Genomic DNA, 21337 nt, shown 5'->3' on the forward strand with positions numbered 1-21337 from the left:
CATGGTTTCATCTCTCCCTCTCCTGTCTTCTCCTATGAGTTTGGGTGTCCCCATCCCCCTTCTACTTTCTAATTTTCTACTATCTCTTTTTTCTCGTTAGTCCTGATGAAGGGTCTCGACCCGAAACAACGACTGTACTTCTTCCTATAGATGTTACCTGTCCTGATGTGTTTCACCAGCGTTTTGTGTGTGCTGCTTGACTTTCCAGCATCTGCAGGTTTTTTCTTGTTTGTGTTATCGGGCAACCTATCAGAGCACCGGCTCATTCATGCAATAGCCAACATTTGAGATCATCATTTACAGCAGTGATTATAATTGATGTTTTGGTTTCCTATTTTTCCATATTCCGAAACGCAGGAAGAACCTTTCCTGGAATGGTGTTTATAGAGATTAATTCAATTAATTTAATTTATAACTGCAGAAGAATTTAAGATTAGTTGGATATGTAGGGAGTAATATTCTCGATTGTGAATGCTCTTAGAATTTACCAACAAGTCCTTGCAAGTCTTGGAATCTTGTCCTTGATAAAGTCTAAACAAGAATGCTATGGCACAAATTTACGTCGTGCTCCTGTTGGTTGAAAATCTAGTCCTAAGTTCAAACTCCAGCAATGTTTTTGTTACGTGTTTGTAGTCACATACGCTGTGCCTATAGTAATGAATGGGTCTGCAAGATCAGCAGAGCTCCTAAGCACCGCTCATAGGTAGAAGAAGGCTGTACATAATATCATGCAATACTGTCCTCTAGATTTCTAAACCGTTACAATTCGTAACACTATGGATTGTGTTATCCCACCACTTTGTGGCTACCATCCGTTAATAAACAAAATAGGGGGCAACACCTTTGAACAAATATCATTTCTTCCAAAGGAAAGGATGTAAAGTAACTTGAAGGCTATTTCCAATCTGTTTGAGTAATCATTGTAATTTGTTCACGAGTGGTTCACGTCATGGAGAATGTATTAATTGCCCAACCATAATTGCTTCTGAACTGTAGAGGAACTTAAAAGCTTGCTGGGGTGCAGGTACATATAGACAGGTTACCTTTCCTGAAAATCTGACTGTTTTGTCGTTACCATTAATGAGCTTAAATTTGCTACTTTCAAGTATAGTTAACTTATATTGTTGCGGAAAAGATCTCAGGAGCAGCAAACGGAATAGATCAGGCCGACGTATAGATGTTGTCTGAAATGTTAAGATGTAGTTTTAGGGAGCAATTGGATAGGTTGGGATTACGATGTTGAGGATGACCTTGTGGAAGTTTGTTTATGTATGAGAGGCACATGTAAGGCAGATAGTGTTATGGTTCAGTCCATGAACTCCGGATTCCGGTTCACCGTCTGGTCCATCGTTCCTTATTCCAGATTTTCAGCTTTTCTTCTTTTTTTTTCTGTTGGGTGCTCTAATTGAGGCAGCTGATTCGCATTTTGTGCTGGCTACATAAATAGCTCCTTAATTCAGCTTCAGTTGCTGGATTGTTCCCGTTAAAACCCCCTGTCTGGATCCCTTCTCGTCCGTTCCTCCTGAAGCCTTGCCCTACAATTGGTGCCTTAAGCCTTGCTCTGCATCTAGTGTCTGTAGCCTTGCCTTGCCTCGCCTTTAAGCCCTGCCTCGCCTGCACCCTTTGTCTCGCCTGAAGCCTCGCCTGAACCACTGTCAAGTTCAACCGTTGGAGCGAGACCGGGGCCTTGCTGTGTCTGGATAAGAGACTGCCTGTCGTTGTTTGGAACTGTTTCTCTATGTCCACGCCGTCAATAGGTAGGTTCGGCCGTGTGCCGCTACCTTGTGTTAGTAGCTTTTTCTTTGCGTTCTGTGTACGACACACGGTTGTACGTTCTGCTCTCTAGGAGGGGTCTTTGCTCTGTGTAGAACCCCGGCCCCAAGTCCTGTACCCAAGGAGGGGTCCCGGCCCTGAATTCCATGTCTCTGCACTCCTGTCTCCCTCGAACGAGGCTCTGCGTTCCTGTCTCCATCGACCAAGTCAAGGCTTCGTGTTCTCGCCCTGTCCATGTGCTGCGTCCTGTGTTGGAGTTCCCTCGTCTTGTATTGGAGTTCCCTGGTCTTGCCCAGGAGTCCCTCGTTCTGTCCTGTAGCCTCGCCAAGTTCTGTCTCCCAACACCACGTAATTTCTTCGCATAGTTCCGGAGTCCGAGACCGAGTTAAGTCGCAGGTTCTGTGTCCTTGTCCGGTCTCTGGCTCGGAGTCCGAACCCAAGCCTCGAGGGACCAAAGCCATGTCCTGTCCTGCAGGCATGCCATGTCCTCGCCTACTTCCAGGGTCCGAGCCCGAGTCAAGATCCAGTTTCTGGGTGCTTGTCCAGTCTCTCACTCGGGGTCCAGGCCCAGGCTCTTAGCTCCCAGTTCCTTGTCCTGGTCCTGCTAGCCTAGACAATGTCCTAGCCCAAGTCTTTGCTCTTGTCTCAGCTCCTAGTCTGCATCCAGTTACGTCCCTAACTCCAGCCTCTCGTCGTATCCTGTTCCTTGTACTTCAGTGTCCGTGTCTTGCATTTGGTTCTGCCTTCAACGCCCCCGTTGTGACAGATAGACAGTGTGATTTTACTACGGCTGGGGAGTCTGGAACTTGAGAACAACTGTTCTAAATGACAGGGTGATATTTAAAAGAAGAGTGTGTATTTAAGTAATAGGGTGTAGTTTATTTGGAATGAGCTGCCCGGAAGGTAATGGAGGCAGCTACAACCAACAGTTAAAATGTATTTGAACTGGTGATTATACAGGAAAGTGTCGTGTGATGCGGGCCCAATACTGCTAATAGGGACTTCGTTTCTATATACTTGATGCGCTAAATACAATCTTCTATTTAATGGTTCATTAATCTTAGCTGTTTTGTGTTGTTGGAGTTGGTGATTTCTCATTAAAATCCTATGCTTACTCCACAGTTGTTACAAAACAGTAACATAGTATGATTGATCTCGGGACACCACGATGGCCAGTAGCGTGTAATACAATCATCAATGGCTATACGCTGTTCTTTTCGTTTCCAGATTTCTCGCCTCTTCCTTTATCTTTATTCCTGCATACTCGGTCTCATGAGTCTTCTGCACTCTTCTTGCGTTTTTCTGAGAAGCGGCGAGATCCACACATGTATAAATAAGTTTATCCTCAGTTCCTTGTATGATCTATGGAAACAATAGTTAGAGATAAGGAGCTGCTGATCCACTACTTTGGAAAAGTGATTTGTGCAGCGAACTCTGTCTTTTATCTTACCAGTGCATTAGTGAGTTCGGCTTCAGATCTGACTTTCTTGCTTTTATTATCCCTTTTAAAGTTTAGATCCGCATAAGAAGGACTGCCGGCATCTTGTCTTTCTGAAGCCTGAGAAAAACAATTTTTATACCTCAATTAACTTTGCAATTACGAACACGCTGCGCACCAGAAAACAAGATCTTTCAGAACTTCTTCGGGTCCAAGTGTGTTATATTCCTATGAAACGCATCATCAGCATGACGGAAATTGGAAAATGCAAATGCATATGGAAAAAAAAATCCAGTACGTCTGTTTTTCCAAAACAATTGGTGAGCTCGTGTGTATATATAAACTCCAGAGTCTGCTAAATCTTCCTGAAGGTCTTTTGCAGTCAAACGGGACTTTGATTTGCCTTTCTTGCAATCCTACTGGCAGTTCTCTTCCAAAGACCTCAACTTGACCTTCACCGTTCCTGTTAACAGCCATCTCTTAATTACATTACGAATTGAGGAAACTGCTATTTAAAAACGCTTTGCTATCTTCTTATAGCCTTCTCCTGCTTTGTGGGCATCATTTATTTTAATTTTCAGAGTTTTATGTCGCTGCTTAGAGGAGCCCAAGGATGCTGATTATTGGGACAAGGTTTCAGGAGCCAAGGTATTTGTAAAGCTCTGATATTTTAATCACCTGGCCTTTCCTAACGATGATTGTAAACACGAAATACCCCTAACAGGCTAATTAAGGTCTGAAACCTTGGTAAAAGTTATCTGAGAGCTCAAGTCTCTTGGGGTGCCCGAACTTTTGCATCACGCTCCTTTCCTTTTTTTCACTCTAAAATTTTACAGAACCAAAATAATACTCTAAACTTAAAATGTTGAAAAGAAAGTTTCATATTTAACTTCATGACTTTCGGAGATCAGGTCATCTTCTAATCGCTTAACTATTCACAGTAACAGAAATTTTGACCAGGCGTGCCCAAACCTTTGCATGCCACTGCACTAGCTATTGTCCTGACCTTTATTTTGTTAGTACAAATGCCCAGTTAGAAAATGACGGGAGTCAAGTCTGATTAGTTCAAAATATCAAATGCAGTATCTTGGAGAACTTAATGAGTTCCTGAATAAGAGCAGAAGACCATAAGACATAGGAGCAGAATTAAGCCACCTGGCCATTCGAGTTTGCTCTGTCATTCAACCATGCCTAATACTTTATTTTCTTCTCCTCAACTCCAGCCCCAGCCTTCTTCCCGTAAGTTTCGATGCTATGTTCAATCAAGAGCCTGTCCATCTCTGCCTTAAGTACATGACATGAATTGCCTCCACAGCGATATGTGGCAACAAATTCCACACATTCACAACTTTCGGCAAAAAAAACAAAAAAAAATCTACATCTCTGTTTTGAAAGGGCGCCCTTCTATCCTGAGTCTTTACTATCTTGTCCGACACTCTCCGACCATGGAAAACATCCTTTCCAAATCTACTCTGTCTAGGACTTTCAACATTCAAAAGGTTTCAATGAGATCCCCCTCAGCCTTTTGAATTCCAGGAAGTGCAGACCCAGAGCCATCAAACTTTCCTCTTGTGAGACAGCTTTCATTCCTGGAATCGCCCTTGTGAAACTCCTCTGAATAAATAAATCTTTGAAGTTGCTGCACTGCATAAGCCAGAGAAACAAAACAAAAAAAATGAACCATGCGATCCTATAACACAAGGTGTTACATGCAAAGTGACAGCCATTCCATTTCTCTAATTATGTGCTACTGATATAGGGTGTATGTGTAAAATATGTAAACCTCTATATATGTCATAATAATATTAATCTTACCTGATTTTCCTGGTAGCGACTTAAGGTCTCATCATTTTCGGCTGCTACTAGAGGAAATAAAAAGTGACTAATTTCATCCTCAGCGTTTGAACAGGTGCACCGAATGCGATTGCATAATCCAGAAGCAACAAGATCCGTTCGAAATCGGCCAGTGATGTAATGTCATTATTGTCATTTTATCAAAGCACACAAATGCTGATATTACTGGTGATGAAAAATGACCTAGTGTACTGCCTAGAATTATTCAAACTCTGTGGCTTACACATGTTCTCCTGTGGCAACAAACACACTAAATTTGTAACACTTCTTGCAGAGTTAACAATACCGTTTGTAGTTGTTGCAAGATTCAGTAACATTGAGTAAAATGCGTTTTAAATCTTGTTCTGCACACAACACTCAGCTGTCAGATAGATTCTCAAGCACATCTACCTAAACCTATTTCTCCTCATGGATGCTTTACCCTTCTCACAGCCATTTCAACTGCAATATGCTGGTGAAACTAAATATGGGCCAGGGCGATGTAACGTCTTACCTTCAGTCCTGTCTACTCTGAAACGCCTGATAAGTAACAACAGTGCGAGGATAATGACTCCGCAGGCTGCAAGTGCACCCGTCAGGATGAAGATGAACTTGTCTCTGGTTCCTGAGGTGTGCAATAGAAGTCAAGCATTAGCATTTTAAACAGATTAAACAATTGAATCACGTGCACCACGAACGTAAAGAAGGCGATTCGTATTTTCTTTCACAGCTTGACCTCATTGCCTTAGTAATAAATCGCAAATTTAAATAAAACGTGGATATACGTAGGACATTAATAAGTAATAATATCAACATTTAATTCCGCTTACTTTCATCAATAATTCTGTACTGTTGAATATGTTGACAAGGCATTGATTGAAACGAGGGCTGGAAAATACACGGAAGCGATCTCAGGTCAAAGAATAAGATGGGGCAAAACAGAATTTCTAGGTAGTGTTGTGAATTGTGCCGGTAAAGTTTAGCAGATACGAGCTCTGACATAATGGACAGGCAGGCTCACATAAGGTGTAGCAGCTTGGTGTGCAGAATTAGGGATTCAATATGTTGTTTTAAACCAGATGAACGGAAAATGTGCTTACGTTTATTTATAATAACATATCAGGGTAAGTTGCGAAGTTGATAAAAAAGGCTTATGCCATTCGTCTGAAGAAATATGGAATTAAAAGAAGTGAAGTCATGCTGCATTTTCATTAAACTATAGTCTGTGATATTATGATATTGTGTTCAATTATAGTGAGATTGGGACGCGTTACAGAAGATCCAGAAAAGTCTATTTCTGTTAGAGATGAAGTCGAAAGTGCATGCATTCTTCACTTTGCTCCGTGGTGGAGGAGATAACTGAAGACCCCCACACACCGATGAAACATTTTCTTTCCATACGCAAACATTTTTGTACTACTGATTTATATATGTAACTTATGACTGCACTATAACCTATGGTCGATTACTGCATTGTACAACTGCCAAACAACAACTCATATCAGGTCATATAATTCAGTGAATCTGATTGTGCAAAGGTAAAGTAACATTAAAAAAGGCAAATCTGCATTGCCGATAACAGGGATTTAGAAATACTTGATATGGAAAAGTAAAGGAATTACGCCATTTTTGTTGCATATTATTCCTTGAAGCAGAAAACAGCAGCAGTATAATATGATATCTTACTCTTCTTTGTATAGCCACTGCCTTACATTTCCCTTTCCCCATTTGAATATGTTCCCTTTTTCTCTGTTTGTGAGAGATTGATAAATGCCAGACGTAAAACAAGCGTTTGAAAATATGTCTCTTACCCAATCGGATTCTATAATACTCGGATATTGGCGCCGTCATAGATTCATGAAACACCTGGCAAGTATAAACAGACCAGCTTTCTATTACATTGAGGGAGCTTGAAACGAGATATAATCCCTCCTCGTTCTGTATTTGTGTGGTATGTATTCCAGAAGTGATTTCCATTTCATTTTTATGCCATATGAGCTCATAGTTCTTCGGGAAAAAAGCAGCAGTTGTGCACGTCAGCGCCACGGAAGGAGCGTTCTCTTCGGTGATTTTCAACGGCGCCGGCGGAACTGCAAATGATTTAAAAAAAAAAAGAGCTAGCATCTCTAAACGCACCATTATCAGAGAAAATAATCGCTGACAGAAAATTATTCTTCACAACCTGGAATGTTAACTTGAATTTAACTGGAAAACATTAATCTCAAGTCAAGCAGGTTACGTTTATTAGCATGAAGTTTTATGTGGCGATATACATTTTCTTTCTTTTTATTTATTTTTTCATTGACCAGAACACTGAAGTTTCAGGTGAAGATATCATGGAGAAATTATATAAAAGCTTTCTGCGTTACCCCATGACTCCGTGACCACTATTTATTTATCTTTATTCCACATGCAAAAAGCTACAATAAGAATGGTTTGTTTTTGTTAGTTTGTTAGTTTGTTTTTGTTAGTTTAATCTAACCCTTAAATTCACATTTTATAAATTACCGGATTTACATTGTAAGAACGTTCTGCTCGTTCTGTAATGTGTTGTGCTGTAAAGCATTTTGGCTTAGGTCTTCGTAATTCTTCTAATGTTCTATATGCCGTAATTGTTATACGACAAAACAACAGAACCCCACTACCTATTGCAAAAACAAATGCATTATTTCTGCAAATACTGAATTCAGTTTGAATCCCATTATATCTTTCATCGAATTTTCATACCGATTGAAAATATATACACGTTTAGTCACGTCAATAAACTTACAGCGTCTTACATATATATAAAAAAATATAATTTGATGGTAGAGCAAACCTCTCTTAGCTAACGCATGCAATTAAATTTATTGTGTATTTTATCGTAGTTGTGTTGTTATCAAGTGTTTATTTGCATTGTATCGGATCCTGCGTAATAATTATTTCATTCTCCTATATACCTGAGTACAGGAAATAACATGAAGCAATCTTGAATCTTGAATTTTGGACCTTCACTGCAGATACCAGTTCCAAATTTTGGATTGGTATTGGTTGCACAGAACCAATCAGGTGAACGATATTGAGTCAAAGCAAAGCGGGAAGAGTTGATAACAAAACGCAGGTTCACTATTTTTGGAGAAACTTAAGGGAAGGAGGTTTAGCACACAAGGTGATCAACACTGTCTAGTATGGTTAACTGCCAAAATCTTACAATGCAGAAGGACGTGCGAGATTTTGATTAATGACACAGTGATGCAAAATGATGCAGTGAGTAATTCATAATACAATAGATTGAGTTACTATCAAAAAACTTTTAAGTAAATAACGATCAATTAAGAATGTAATTCAACAGCAATAGTGAAACCCAGGAAGCTGTTGTGAGAACAAATCTCCTTCTTGTACAGAGTGCAAACCCTACACTAGGTTTAGTGAGAAAAAACAGATCAATTTATAAGCAGAAATAAAAATACCAGTTTAAAATCAGGAATAAGTGTTGTATCAACTGTTCTGTAACTTGCTTGATGATATGTTATTATTTAGAGAGAATGACATAAAGATATCTATCTGAAATGACTGGAGGTGGAAATCAGTATATATGGAGAGGATATGGAACTTGTGCGTGTTGCAATGATTAGCTGAAATTAGTGCGGCACAACATCATTTTGTAAAATCGACAGCATTGAAATGTCAACTGATCAAATTCCTGTAAGGGCAATAATTAAATCTCTCAGAATTCATCAGACATACGATTGGTTATCCAACAAGGCTCTAATCGGTGTCGCATTAAGACTCCTAGTTCCAACATGTTTACCCTGAACAAACCTGTTTGCAATACGAAAAATAACGTATAGCGATGTGCTCTATTTTCTACATTAAACTGGACCAAAGCTAAACAGTAATTCGAAGTTCCATAAGGAGTGTTGACATAAACAGGACCCTAGTACCGTACGTGCCTAATCCCTCAAAGTAGTGACACAGTTGGGAAATATGACGACGACGGCAGTTTGACATTCCTGCCTGCTCTGGTCAGGAATTGGGACGTCAGGCTGAAATTGCAAAAGTCGTTGGTGAGAACATACTTGAGGTGTTGTCCGTGGTTCTCTTGGCCTCGCCCCAGTATAGGCGTCATTAATCTGGAATGAATGCCTGCAGCACTGGGTTTCGAGGGTTTCATTTACATGGAGAATCTACAACTCTTTGTCTGCAGAGAAAGAAGTCGAAGGGTGATCTGATAGATGCTTATGAAGTTATAAGGATCAAGATGACGTGGATAGTCAAAGTCTTCTTCCCAGATTCTCAACGTCTGCAACTGGAGGGATGGACTTAAAATAAAAGTGCATAGGTTTAAATTGAACCTAAAAGGTTTTTTTGTCTACACACATGCCAGTAGGTACACATTATGCCATATACAAGGAAGCTGAGGAAGCGGGATAAAATGAGAATGCCAAAAAAAAACAAAAAAAAAACATTCATACATGTGCATGAATAGAAAAAAAAATGTGCTCAAGGATATTGGGGTGTGTTCCGCATGTCAGATTTGGGTTCAGAAGTGACGGTCTAAGTTGTATAAATCTACGACGCGTGTGAACAAAAATCAAACTAATTTTGTGCATTTTATTAACCCTACAATTTCAGCGGTTAATTAGTTTCCTGCAGTTTCTCCTGTCTGTCAACATGCAAGAAAAACAACAATTTATTTTCTAACACACTGAAAGATCATGGCCGATCTGCATTTTCACTTTCAAGTTGGAAGGTGAAATGTACCATGACTTTGCTGCCGGGGAGAAATAATTTTGTCAAATTCGCTTGGAGTGGAAATTGATTGTAGTGGGCAATGGGAAATGAACCAAAACAGAGATGTAAGAAAACGAGCCAAAATTAACCTAAGTATTATTTTATGCCGAAACCTCCTCCTTTCGCAGGCATTCTCGGGACCGTCCGTGGCAGAGTTGCTCTCCATCTAGTTATGAAGAAGAAAAAAAATATCCGATTTAAGAAGAAGCACAGGCGTTCGTGTAGCTTGGTCAGATTCAGCAACAAAAAGAAAGGAGTGATTGTAATTGGCCATTGTCCTCAGCTCCTTAAGACGGGAATCGTTTCAAAGTAAGCTTCCAGTTGTCAGTTGCCTATCACAAGAATACACTACTACATCAATACAGTTAGTGATCCAACGGCAGCGTAGTGAGGTTGCTCCGGTGTAGGTTATTTCGCGACATTTCATGTCATTCCTTCAAAAATGCCTTGGAATCTCAGGTGTTGTAATTTATAATGTTTGGTTTTCATTATTTCCTTAATAAACTGTTTCTTCCGTCATTCATTTTGCTGCTCTCTGACAGTATGCGATTTTCCTCACCAGACGGGGTGCAGATGTAACATTCACATACAAGAACATAACTCAGTGACTACCAAAACTTTGCAACCCCTCACCAGTGGCAAAATGCTCGACCCAACGATTTTGTTGTTTCCGAGTAAATTTCTTCTTATTTAACACACAACGTTCTACCCCTGTGATCTAATTCTGTGAACCCGCTGAAAGTTCTGTGTAGCCTGAGCACAACACACCGTCACCCACATGCTTGCTTTGTTTGAAACAAAGGGTTGCGGCAACTTTGATAGAGGCCTGAAAGATTGCGTTCTGACGAGATCTCAAAATATTTCGTGATATTTCGTCACAACTCCAACCCAAGCCTATGTAGCTTGTAGAGCAACGGCTTCCAATTCAAGAAAAAAAAAATACCGATATCCACCCACTGCAAATAGCAAACACATCCATCCTGGGGAATAATTCAGCGATCCTACCCGGCTGTCTGGTCTACATCCTGAATCTGTATACCTAGTTGTTCTGTGGAAGAAATTCATCAGAGCCTCTCTATGGCTCCAGAAGTTGCCGTAACATTATATTTACGGAATAAGTAGTATTGCAGCAGGTAAAGGAATAAACAAAAAATGCTTGATGGACGCAAAGGATCGAGAGAGCAAGATTTTAGAAGTCAGCATGTCGGACCTGCTGGAATCGGGTTTAACCAGGAGAATGAAAAAGAATAAATAACAAGAGGATAATAATAAGCAGGAATTGCAGGAAACATGAAAGAATAAAGCTAAAATCTTTAATTCTCTTGTGAACAAAAGAGAATTTATAAAGCAAATTTGCCAAAGGTATTATACCATTTGCCATTATTTCAAATGAATCTGGTGAAATATTTATTTTAAAATGTCACGGATCATTGTTTGTGTAATGTTTTGGACGCTCTATTTTTTTTTTTTTTTGCTTTGTCTCAAAGGCTGCAGCAAGTTATGACAAAATGATGAAAACTCCCTGACGTTCAGAACGGAATATAAAGAAGGACTTTTTTTTCTTCTTTTTTCAGAGTAACATCGTTGAGCTCCGGGGGAAAAAAAAAACTGGAAAATAATATTGAAACAAAAAGAAAAGTACCGTCCTTTCTGGGGGGAATATAGTGCTGTAGTAATTTTCAATCTAGCTTGATGCGGTAATGCAGACACAAGGTGAAAAGAGGCACATATTTAAATATAGGTAGCTTCCAATACATTGATGACAATGATGACCAGAAATTACGGTTTAATTGCTGAGCAAAATAAATTATAAATTTTCCAGTGACAGCTTAGAAAGGTATTTCCTCTGTCCACAGTCCATGCCCCGGATTTATCAACAAGGACATATCATCCCAAGCAGGGTTACAACCGTTAAATATTTATGAATTCTGAATTTAACAAGTCTTTCTATTTTTACCTTCTTTGGACCCATCTTTTGATACACGTTGCATTAATTACATGTACAATGCTCAATTGTGTGATTTAATTTGTCCTGCCTTCCATCCTGAGCAAACATACTGCCATTTACTTTACCAATCTCTGCCTCCAAGACAAACTGATATTACATGCTATACTGCATTCACCACTGAAACTCGCAAAATTTCATGAACAACAATTCCTTGTTTAATATATTTAAATTAATAATATCACTGTTTTGCTCTTTTGCACTTTCTACTGTATAACTGAGTACTTAAGAACATAAGAAATAGGAGCAGAAGAAGGCCATCTGACCCCTCGAGCCTGCTCCGTCATTCAATAAGATCACGGCTGCTCTGGTCATGGACTCATCTCCATATCAACCTGCCTTTTCTCCGTAATCGTTAACTTCTGTACTATGCAAAACTTTTATCCAAACTTCTCTTAAATATGTTAACTGAGGGAGCCTCCACTGCTTCGCTGGGCAGAGAATTGCACAAATTTAGCATTCTAAACTAAGTAATAAACTATGTTTTCTTTTAATAAAACAGAGAACAAACTAGAAAACAGTCAATAACACTACGGTACTGTAAAACCGTGTAATGGTTCCTAATAGTTATTGACGGAGGAATTCATACAGTGCACGCTGCTGTGTTTTTTTTTCAGAATCAGAATGTACGACAGCAGATATGGTAGCTCACAGGACTAGAACCACAATCAGTGGAGTTTCAGGCGGCCTTAAATCACCAGGACAATACCAACACCTTGTCACGATGCTGTTTGCAGTTTATTGACTACAGTGTTTATCACCATCATTCTTATAGTGTGATTGATAAGCTATGGGTCTCTGTACCTCACTCTGAAATTGGATTCTCGACTTGCTGACCTGAAGAAAATAATTTGTATTTATAACTCCTCCTCACTGAGGACCAACACTGTCGCATCTCTGGAATGTGTCCTTAGCCCAATTTTCTACTCTCTCTATATCCATGGCTATGCGGCTGAGTAATAGCTAAAATGTCAACAATAAATTTGTTAATAATACAACAATTGTTGGCAGAATCTCAGATGGAAAGGGCAGGGCGTACAGCAGAGAGTGATATTAGCCAGCTGAGTGGAGTTGCAGCAACGACCTTTCACTCAACGCAGTCAGACGAGAAAGTTGACCGAGGACTTCAGAAACAGTAGGAGGATGGATCATAAAGCAATCCTCAGATTTGGAGAGAGTGGGCAATGTCAAGTTCCTGGGTGTCAATATCTCTGGGGAACTAACCTGGTCCTAACATTTCGACGTTGCTATAATGGGGGCAAGATAGCGTCTATATTTTGTTTGATTTGAGGAGATTTGGTTTGTCACCTAAGACCCTCCAGAACTTTTAAAGATGTACCAGTAGAGCATTTTGACAGGTTGCATCACCGTCTGGCATACTGGGGAGCGACTACTGTACTGATCGAAAGAAGCTGCAGTAAGTTATATAACGAGTCAGTTCTATCATGGAGGCTAGCATCCTTCGCATCCATGACATCTTCAAGTAGCAGTGTCTCGGGAGGGCTGCGTCCATCATTAGGGACTTCCATTACCCAGGACATTTCCACTTCTCATTCTAACCGTGAGGAAGAAGGTATAAAAGCGTGATGACGCATTTTACGATTCAAAGAAATATTTCTTCCTCTCTGCTATCCGATTTCTCATGGATAATGAACCTATGAACACTTCCGCAGTGCATCGGCACTGGACTCCAAGCCGGGTGGAACTGAGTTCAAACCCAGCCGGGTACCAGCCTGGACAGCAGCAGTATCTGCGCGGAACAAATGCCTGGCAATCTAATTCCGTATCTCGCCATGAATACGCTGTATACCCTATGGCCCACGATCTCACGAAGAGTCGAACTCGACTTAACGACTTAACGACTGAACGACAACTTTAAATTATTTACTGATTTTATCTTTTTCCTATATTATTATGTTTTATTGTGCTTTATATTGTACTGCTGCCGGTACGTTACTAAATTTCACGACGTATGCCGATGATTTTAATACTGATTCTGAATCTGATTAGAAGTTAATTCTGTTTAGAAGTTCTCCTTTCGCGAATTATTTAAATACACATAACAAACATTATTCTTTTTTTTTCCATTTGCAAAGTGACAGACAGACTCGAGTTTCCAAATGAACTCTTCTCGGACTTTTCTAAGAATGGCAGAGTATGTAATATAGACATCGGTTACAATTGATATTTGTACCCGGCTGGAAACCCGAGAAGCGGTTATTCGTTGTATATGCTGACCAAGCATTAGAACTTTTTCCAGAATCGATTTGATATTCTGCAGGCAATCGCTGAACTCTTAGCTTACGAAAGACACGTCATTAGCTGCAACTCACAGGTCTACAATCGGATGAAATAATTTCAGTTAACATAACACATGTAACATTCTATTTCAGTAATTGCCTATCTACGGACTTAACGTGCTTCATCAGATGTACATCCCATGAATTAAATCTCCAGATAAAAAAAAGGAGCATAAAGTTATTTGAAATGAGAAAACAAAGTTCTTTCGCAGATTACACTGTTCCACCAACGGTAAAGAGTGGTTATTCAAACCCGAACGGAAGAATACTATTGTGGGTAGAGTGGCAGTCCCTTGTTCGACTTTATCAAGATCTAACACGCTCCGCTAAGTTTAATAGTTGCATTTGTCTAAGACACACCGAGGGAGAATTACCGTGTACAATAACGCTCGTGCCATTGCCATGGGAAAACTTTCTGGTCCAGTCACTCACACTGCAATAATAGATTCCAGAGTCTCTGAAGCTCACCCCGAGGATATGCAATTCGGCAGAACCTTGCTCTGAAGTTATAATACTCATCCTTCTCTCTGCAGTAGCATCTATAAATTGTTTTTGTTCCCCTTTCCTCCAATAAACATCCACCAATGAGTTCTGAGCGAAGATTGGGTAGGTGCAGTAAATTGACACATTTTCTCCCTCTGTCTTCGTCACCTGCTCAGGAATCTGGTCCACTGTGAACGAGGCCCTGTCAGCAACTGTCAGAATGAAAAATATTCCTTATCAGAGCATAATGATCGGCATCATTGACCAGAAAAAAATATATATGAACTGTCACTGTAAAGAAAAAAGGTCGAATTAATTGTGATTAAAATAAATCAATTGTAAATATCTAAACTGCGATTTACAAATTGAGCAAAACATACCTCATGAAGATATCCCCTGTCCCCACTCCGTTAATCAGCATTTACGAGAGAAGCGTATACATACCAGTGTAAGTAATCTGCAGGACTAAGAGATACTGCAGCAGATCAAATATTTGCATTTTGAGCAGAAGCAATAAAATCGAACAGTGGTAACTGTCTGTCAGCGGCTCAGTCAAATAACACAATGAAAGGAAGCTTTAAGGGTGCCTGATGGAAAAGCTGTTGCAACTGATATATTTGTTTCAAATTACGTCACAGCGGCGAACAAAAAAAAAAGTTTAAAGTTGCACGCTGGCTGGACGTATCTAATATTACAATCAAGTCAGAATTTCCACTGGCTTTCTCAGTTGTTATGAAACACATTGAGAAATGGAATCGAATGCGAGAGTAACTCAGCGGAAAGATACACCGCTGTGGTTTCAGTGTCTTTATGAAAAACCAAAAACCCATGCAGTCACAGCATTAGAGTGAAAAGGAACAGGCAGAACAATTGAACCTATTATCTTTGCCTTCGTAGGAGTTCGCAGAAGCTTTAAATAAATAGTGTCGCATAAAGGATGAGTGCAAATGATACAGGAAAAGGAAACTCTATCAAAAACTAAGTGGAGATATCAGTTTATAGCTTGGACGTTTGTAAAAATAACATACGATTAGATTGCAGTCTTCATAGCGAATAATGTGAAGTATTTATTAGGAGTTCCTTCATGTTCAGAATTCGAAAACTTAAAATACAGAGGCATGTTGGTAGGCGATGACCAATGGATTGGGAACTGTGCCGTCGTTGAACCGGATCCCAGGTATCTTTGTGCACACATCCCTAAAACCACAAATAAAGTAAACGACTGCATATCTTGGGATTTTGCGGGGGCTTTAGTATGAGCGCAATATTAAAAAAAATGCCGGAATTTTCATCGGTCCTTGATCTGTATACTTGAGGTTAAATGAGCGTAGTGAATATTCACCAAACCGTTTTGCCGGGTCGTACCTGTAGACATTGGGGAGGTATGCGAAGATTAAAGATTGCACAAGAGTCAGTTAAGTATGGAATCATACAGCATCATGCAGAATCATACAGTATCATTCAGTTCGATTCTCCCACGGCGACCGAGAGGCCTCACTACTCTTGTGATTCACCTTCCAGGCCCTAACATGTTCTCTGCTATCCTCAGCTTCCTGGGACGGCAGGATAATATTCCCCAAGGTCAAATAATAGTTATTGACATATTTAAGCGCAATACCGCACGAAACAGTGATGACTGAAATGTAGACTTTTCTGTAAAGTCTAAATACTGAAGTAAAATAGCTTGTGTAGCGGAGCTCAACACACTATAATCTTGCTAAACTGAAGATACTCCTAGATGCTTATATCAGATACGGCACAATGACTAACTTATCTTTAAAACTCGCAGCCGGTACGCTTAATATAATCACAAATGGCGCGCGATGTAGTCATGTTTATTGTTAAGCAGTAGTCCGATTGCACAGGCACACGTCTGTTACTACAGACTGTCGATATTATGATTCCAGTAGTTGTCCAAGTAAATGCAGGTCGATGTTATGGATCTGTTAACGAGGTGGAGGCGACATTTAAAAAGTGAGGAGGACCGTGCGGAAGTTGCTAGCAGGCTTGCGATATTGGGAGCATTCGCTTTTTTACCGCAGAATGATGAAAGTTGTGAAGGGACAGAGGGACCTTGCATTATATGTCCACATGCAACTCAGTGTTGTAGTGAATGTTGGTAGGGTTGTTAGGAAGACGTATAGTGCGTTGGATTGTTCATTTTCATTAGTCAGGGGATTGAGTTTAAGAGCTGCAAGATAATATTACAACTCTTTATAATTCTGGTTAAATCATACTTGAAGTATTGTGTTCTCTTCTGATCTTTTATAATATGAAGTATGTGGAAACTCTCCAGTGGTTACAGGGGATATTGACCAGAATGTTACCTGAATTGAAGTACTAGTTATGAGGGTAGGTGGAGTATGCTAGTGCGCTTCCTTTTGGATCGGAGGAGGAAAAATATTAATTTACGATGCTGTACGATAACTAAAAGCAGAGAGTGAACGGTTAGAGACACTTTCCCAAGACAGAAATTATTACAATAAGAAAACAAATTCAAATTGTTCGGAGAAAAGCCAAAGGTAAGTATTTTACGTGTAGTGTCGTGTGTGGTTGGAACGCCCTGTCAGGGTGATAGTAGAGCTATTCATTGTACTCTTAGTACATGACTGATAGGTAAATGTTTTGGGGGACAGGCGTTAGATTGTTCTCAGAGTAGTTAAAAGGTCGTTAGAGGTCGTCGGCTGAAATTCCTGTACTGTGCTGTAATGCTCTCTGTTCTATAGAAGGATTGTGGGATATTACACATGCATGGGATGCTCTTCAAATCAACGCAATTAATCCGAGGAAGAATCGGAGGATAGACCAGTCTGTGTGAGAACAGTGTGGGGAATTGAATGGCTTTGTACGCCGGACAAAGCAAAGGCGGTCAGCGAAGCGGGCGCACAGTTTGCGTCCGGCCAAAAACGCAGCACCGGATGCAATAAAAAAAACCCAGCAGTTTTATCGTGTAAGACTGCTTGATCTGGAAGGATTGTTTAGGTCTTAGATGGTAATTAAGGGAGAGTTCAGGGCAGGCGTTACACGTCTGGTAGCTACATAGCAAAGGTGGGCGTGTGGAGGGGGAGAAGTGCTGAGGGATTCTGCGGAGAATGAATACAAGAAAGCTGTAGTTGTTGGCAAGATACCAATGTGATGTCAGAAGTTGTCAATGATGATATATTGAGTCCGTAAGCTGCTGAGATGTTAGCTGAGGACGAAGGGAACTGTCCCCGATCTGAGTGCAGTTGAAGGAAATACAGTAAACACTGGTTAGGAGCGAGACACAGTTGTTGTTTTTTTTTGATACTGTAGGATATCTTGGATGCCTTCTGGAGTAGAAATAACAATTTGGACAACAGGATATCTGGTAGAACTGAGATAAAAGACGGATGTCTTTGTGAGGGACATGGTGGAAGATGTAGTGAACGTAGTTCTGGGAATCAGTATCGTAGTCGATGTCGCTGGAAAGCATGTCTCCTGAGGTGGAAGCATATGTCGATTGAGATCAAGAAAGGTGACAGAAGTGTTGAAATGCCTTAACTAAATTTGAGGGTGGGTAAATTGGGAAGCAAAATTGATAAAATTCAGGAGCTCATCTCAGGTGCAAAAAGAGGCATTAACACAACCAAGTGGAAGAATAGTAGAAGTGAGATAGAAACATACAAACATAGAAAATAGGTGCAGGAGTAGGCCATTCGGCCCTTCAAGCCTGCACCGCCATTTATTATGATCATGGCTGATCATCCAACTCAGAACCCAGCCTTCCCTCCATACCCCCTGACCCCTGTAGCCACAAGGGCCATATCTAACTTCCTTTTAAACATAGCTAATGAACTGGCCTCAACAGTTTGCTGTGGCAGAGAATTCCACAGATTCACCACTCTTTGTGTGAAGAAGTTTTTCCTAACCTCGGTCCTAAAAGGCTTCCCCTCTATCCTCAAACTGTGACCCCTCGTTCCAGATCTCCCCAACATCGGGAACAATCTTCCCGCATCTAGCCTGTCCAATCCCTTTAGGATCTTATACGTTTCAATCAGATCCCCCCTCAATCTTCTAAATTCCAACGAGTACAAGCCCAGTTCATCCAGTCTTTCTTCATATGAAAGACCTGCCATCCCAGGAATCAATCTGGTGAACCTTCTTTGTACTCCCTCTATGGCAAAGATGTCTTTCCTCAGATTAGGGGACCAAAACTGCACACCATACTCCAGGTGTGGTCTCACCAAGGCCTTGTACAACTGCAGTAGTACCTCCTTGCTCCTGTACTCGAATCCTCTCGCTATAAATGCCAGCATACCATTCGCCTTTTTCACCGCCTGCTGTACCTGCATGCCCACTTTCAATGACTGGTGTATAATGACACCCAGGTCTCGTTGCACCTCCCCTTTTCCTAATCGGCCACCATTCATATAATAATCTGTTTTCCTATTTTTGCCACCAAAGTGGATAACTTCACATTTATCCACATTAAATTGCATCTGCCATGAGTTTGCCCACTCACCCAACCTATCCAAGTCACCCTGCATCCTCTTAGCATCCTCCTCACTGCTAACACTGCCACCCAGCTTCGTGTCATCCGCAAACTTGGAGATGCTGCATTTAATTCCCTCATCCAAGTCATTAATATATATTGTAAACAACTGGGGTCCCAGCACTGAGCCTTGCGGTACCCCACTAGTCACCACCTGCCATTCTGAAAAGGTCCCGTTTATTCCCACTCTTTGCTTCCTGTCTGTTAACCAATTCTCCACCCACACCAATACCTTACCCCCAATACCGTGTGTTTTAAGTTTGCACACTAATCTCCTGTGTGGGACCTTGTCAAAAGCCTTTTGAAAATCCAAATATACCACATCCACTGGTTCTCCCCTATCCACTCTACTAGTTACATCCTCAAAAAATTCTATGAGATTCGTCAGACATGATTTTCCTTTCACAAATCCATGAGATGTCAATGTAGATTGGAGTCGGGCCTGTTTCATGTCGTGAACAAAGATGCCGCCATAAATTATTTGCGTCTGTGGCTGCAACTTTCGTTTCTAAAAATACAGGCAGCTGATGGAACGTTTTTCAGAGTAAGCACAATCACTGCCAGATGGTGCAAAGTTTTGTTGAAAGGGAAATCTTTGGGTCAGTGTTCCAGAAAGAAACAGCGAGTTCCTCGTCCTTCCCAATGAGAGATAGAAGAATACAGGGACTAAACGTCCATAGTGAAAAAAAAAACGTGTTGGGGAAGGGAATTAAAACATACTGAAGCAAGTTGTTTTGAGCGGTAGTTTGCTGACGATGCCACATATGCCATTTGTGAGTGCTCATGATGATCCCATGGGAGGTTTTTGGGGATTCGGAAACTCTAACTGAGCGTACGAGTAAATGGCAGATGAATATAGTGTGAACAAGTATAAATTCATCCACTTTGTTACACCGAGCAGGACAGAATAAAGTACTATTAAAAAACGATAAATTTGGTATAGCTAAGGCTAAATATGGCCTGCACAGGACAAGGAAATTCACCAACAAGCAGCAGAATAAGGAAAAACAGTATTGTCGCTTTCATACGAAGAGTTCTTGAAGTAGATGGAATTATATAAGGCCTGGTTAGAAACTGCAATAGAAATTTGATTTCACTTGTTGTTTCCTCCCCAGAGAAAGGACACACTTACCAAGGGACAGGTGAATAGTGGAGTAAGAAAACATATGTACACATATAAAGAGCTAGTTCCGGTCACACGGGAAAATATTTTTCCCAGAAATGAGGAGACTTAGCGACTACAGTCAAAGCTACCCATGGAAGTTAAGGAGGATGCATCTGAGCGCAATATATCTTACCACTTTGAAAGCACCTGGGCTATGACTGCAATGGCCATCTTGAGCGCACGGTTGTTCGTCACTTCCATGGAGACGGGTCGGTTGTCTATGCCCTCCGCTGCCGGGAGAGTCCAAATCCAAATCAGACAAAACCACCTCACATAGTCTCTGTTCTGTCAGTTAACAACGTGGCACCTATTTCAAATAACCTTTAAGTATTTAGGGCAGTGTACCTAACAATCGAAAGAAATATAGGTTATATATCAGTTACAAACCGAAAGACAAATAGCAATTAGAATTCCGTCCATAGACCATAGAACCATAGAACACTACAACACAGCAAACAGGCCATTCGGCCCTTCTCGACTGTGCCGAAACTTAATCCGCTAGTCGTATTGACCTGCTCACAGTGCATAACCATCTAGACCACTCCCATCCATGTAACTGATCAATTTAATCCTAAAACTTAAGAGCGAGCCCACATTTACCATGTCAGTTGGCAGCTTGTCCACACTCCCACCGCTCTCTGAATGAAAAAGTACCCCCTAATGTTCCCCCTAACCCTTTCCCCTCTCACCCTAAAGCCATGGCCTCGCGTATTTATCTCTCCTAATCAAAGTGGAAGGAGCCTTCTCGCATTTACTCTATCTAAACCCCTTATAATTTTTGTAAACCTCAATCAAATCCCCCCTCATTCTTCTGCGCTCCAAGGAAAATCAGTAGTAACCTCTTCAATCTTTCCCTATAACTCAACTCCTGAAGACGCGGCAACATCCTAATAAATCCTGTCTGCACTCTTTCAATCTTACTGATATCCTTCCTAGAGTTAGGTGACCAGAACTGAACACAATACTCCAAATTTGGCCTCACCAATTTCTTATACAACCTCACCAAATCATCCTACCTCCTATACTCAATACTTTGATTTATGAATGCCAGGAT

General features: G+C 40.6%; 1 protein-coding gene across 4 annotated transcripts; it reads right to left on the minus strand.

The window, feature by feature from the left end:
- Positions 1 to 445: 445 nt before the first annotated feature.
- Positions 446 to 15174, minus strand: LOC134356412 (tyrosine-protein phosphatase non-receptor type substrate 1-like). 4 transcript variants are annotated; one of them, XM_063067348.1, is made up of 7 exons: positions 15050 to 15174; positions 14497 to 14817; positions 6856 to 7134; positions 5559 to 5669; positions 5027 to 5070; positions 3224 to 3331; positions 446 to 3135 (listed from the first exon to the last, which is right to left on the minus strand). In XM_063067348.1, the coding sequence occupies exons 1-7, from the start codon at positions 15102 to 15104 to the stop codon at positions 2968 to 2970; spliced, it is 1086 nt and encodes a 361-aa protein (XP_062923418.1). In that variant the 5' UTR covers positions 15105 to 15174; the 3' UTR covers positions 446 to 2967. The 4 variants fall into 4 exon arrangements, with proteins under 4 accessions (XP_062923418.1, XP_062923417.1, XP_062923421.1 ...); XM_063067347.1 differs by having other exon boundaries at positions 5027 to 5073; XM_063067351.1 differs by having other exon boundaries at positions 5027 to 5073; positions 14986 to 15115.
- Between the last annotated feature and the right edge of the window lie 6163 nt (positions 15175 to 21337).

This window comes from Mobula hypostoma, chromosome 14, assembly GCF_963921235.1.
Source record: "Mobula hypostoma chromosome 14, sMobHyp1.1, whole genome shotgun sequence".
Lineage (NCBI taxonomy): Eukaryota > Metazoa > Chordata > Chondrichthyes > Myliobatiformes > Myliobatidae > Mobula > Mobula hypostoma.

Bases quoted from the DNA above. Each gene is read 5' to 3' on its own strand.
- LOC134356412 (XM_063067347.1), bottom strand. From the start codon at position 15,104: ATGCAAATATTTGATCTGCTGCAGTATCTCTTAGTCCTGCAGATTACT. The intron at 7,135-14,496 runs GTAATTCTCCCT...AATCATTTGCAG, and splicing joins CACGAGCGTTATTGTACACG to TTCCGCCGGCGCCGTTGAAA. The intron at 5,074-5,558 runs GTAAGACGTTAC...TATTTCCTCTAG, and splicing joins CAGAGTAGACAGGACTGAAG to TAGCAGCCGAAAATGATGAG.